Source organism: Mandrillus leucophaeus, unplaced genomic scaffold, assembly GCF_000951045.1.
Source record: "Mandrillus leucophaeus isolate KB7577 unplaced genomic scaffold, Mleu.le_1.0 Scaffold127, whole genome shotgun sequence".
In the NCBI taxonomy this organism is placed as follows: Eukaryota; Metazoa; Chordata; class Mammalia; order Primates; family Cercopithecidae; genus Mandrillus; species Mandrillus leucophaeus.
The window spans coordinates 3043101-3045536 of NW_012101098.1; the positions used below are offsets into that span (position 1 = coordinate 3043101).

Below are 2436 nucleotides of genomic sequence, written 5' to 3' on the forward strand. Positions count from 1 at the left end.
ATAAATAAATAAATAAATAAATAAATAAATAAAATAAAATAAAATAAAGATAGTAAATAAACCCAGAAATAACAAGATGAATATCCTCCTAGCAAATGCTTCTTTAAGCTCTTCAAGAAGCTAGAATTAAAGGTTTGAGAAATATCATTAAAGGAAAGAATACGAATAAACACTTTTCTTGGGATGTTTTAAATTCAAATATATGCAATATATAATAGCTCAGTCGTTGTTGGAGGCAGAAACATAATATTTTATTATTTCTTTTATTATAGAAACATAAATATAAACCTCTCTTTTTCTTGTTTCTCTCTCTCGCTCTCTCCTCTATTTCATACCCACAATTACAGAGTGCAAGATAGATTTCCAAATCATAGTATCCAAGCCAAGAATCAAGACTATATTCTATAGTCATGATTAAAGTGAATGGTGAAAAGTTTAGAAAAAACCATGTTTCATCTTTCTCAATTCCCATGGTTTAAGCATCACTACAACACATCGTGTGAAGTCCTGGGAAGCTTGAAACCCTGATGCACAATTCAAATTTTAAAATTGCCCATAGGAAGTCGGTGCTACCTCTGAATAAGCGCATCTCTTTTCCTTGTTCTACCTCAGGTATCCGAGAATCAGGCACCCCGACAAGATGCCCAAGCGCGCGCACTGGGGGGCCCTCTCCGTGGTGCTGATCCTGCTTTGGGGCCATCCGCGAATGGCGCTGGCCTGCCCGCATCCTTGTGCCTGCTACGTCCCCAGCGAGGTCCACTGCACGTTCCGATCCCTGGCTTCCGTGCCTGCTGGCATTGCTAAACACGTGGAAAGAATCAATTTGGGGTTTGTACCACCTTCTTCCCGAACCATTCCACTGTTAGTGCGTGCGTCTTGATCTGGTTTTGCATGTTTGTATGTGCATTTACTTAACTTCATATGTGCATTTCCTCTGTGTAGCTCTGTCTAGAATTATGGAGCTGCAGATGGGCAGAATAGAGAGGAAACCTTTTAGTTATGCTAAACGCAGCTTTTTCGATGATTATCTGAATATATCCATCAGCTGCCACTGCTGTGAGGTCTATCAACGAGCAGCATGAACAACTTTAGAGTTTGTTGAAAAATTCCCTTGATACCATTTCTTTAATACATTGTTAAGGTGAATGCATGAGACACACACTTAAACATATGAAGATGATTTAAACAGACTTCAGCAACGATTTAAGAATAATAAAAATAAGTAGAACACCTGTGCCATTTTATAAGTCATGTAGATGATAGAATTGTGACTTTGAGGCAGTAAAAGAATTCCTGCAGATTTTGGCTATTAAAAATATCAACATCTTTTTTAAAACATATTTTAATGTGGGGTGCCAGGTAAAATTTTAATATATTGGTCTCATTTTATACACACGAATGTTTCGTGGACCTAACTGTTAGTCGCTATGATCTACAGGTACTCAACTGCAATTTAATAGTCAACAATCATTTGGAGTTCTTCAACAAAATATATTAGCTACTTTCTAGCGTCTATCCCCAGAACAACCGATTAAATTAGTGTTTGAGAAATATCCACCATGGAGATGTTTTAATAAAAATAAAATGGTCAGATTTGAGCCAATGCCAAATAACTGTAAATGTACCTGGATATCTTATAGAACAAAGTTTAAAAAAAAAAAAACCTCTCCTCTATTGACAGTGGTAGAAGAAGAGAATGAAACACTGACATAATAAGATGGAAATTTCTCTATTGACAGTGGTAGAGTCAGAATGAAACATTGAGGGAGTAAAATGGAAACTTCCCTATTGACAGTGGTAGAACAAGAGAACAAAATGTTGAGGGAATAAGATAATAATTTCCCTAACCCATGGCAACAGACGATTAAATAGGTTTCTCAATGAAATGCTGTTAGACTCTAGGAGTTGACCATCTGAACATCCAACCACAACGATGATAGCTCATTGGGGAAAACAGCCTGGCGTTGCCAGAAGAGGGAATAGTAACATGTAAGCCAGCTTCCGTTTTCACAATCTTGTAATTTATCAGGACACATTTCTTGTGTAATGGGAGAAAAAGGGAAGAGGTGCTAAAGCCCATTTGATTTATTTATTTATTTATTTAACTTTAAGTTCCAAGATACATGTGCAGAGTGTACAGGTTTGTTACACAGGTATATGTGTGCCCTGGTGGTTTGCTGCATCTATTGACCCATCCTCTATGTTCCCTCCCTTCACCCCCCACCCCCCAGCAGGCCCCACTCTGTGTTGTTCCCCTCCCTGTGCCCATGTGTTCTCAATGTTCAACTCCCATTTATGAGTGAGAACATGCAGCGTTTGGTTTTCTCTTCCCCTTGTTAGTTTGCTGAGGATGATGGCTTACAGCTTCATCTACATCCCTGGAAAGGACAAGATTTCATTCCTTTTTATGGCTGCATAGTATTCCATGGTGTCTAT

At 38.2% G+C, this 2436-nt stretch overlaps 1 protein-coding gene across 1 annotated transcript in view; it reads left to right on the forward strand.

Moving 5' to 3' along the window:
- Window positions 1–2436, forward strand: part of MXRA5 (matrix-remodelling associated 5) — a 43155-nt gene that overhangs the window by 11398 nt on the left and 29321 nt on the right. The window contains exon 2 of the mRNA XM_011972107.1: window positions 613–828. Within this exon, the coding sequence (XP_011827497.1) occupies window positions 613–828 (216 nt within the window). The remainder of the gene's footprint in view (window positions 1–612; window positions 829–2436) is intronic.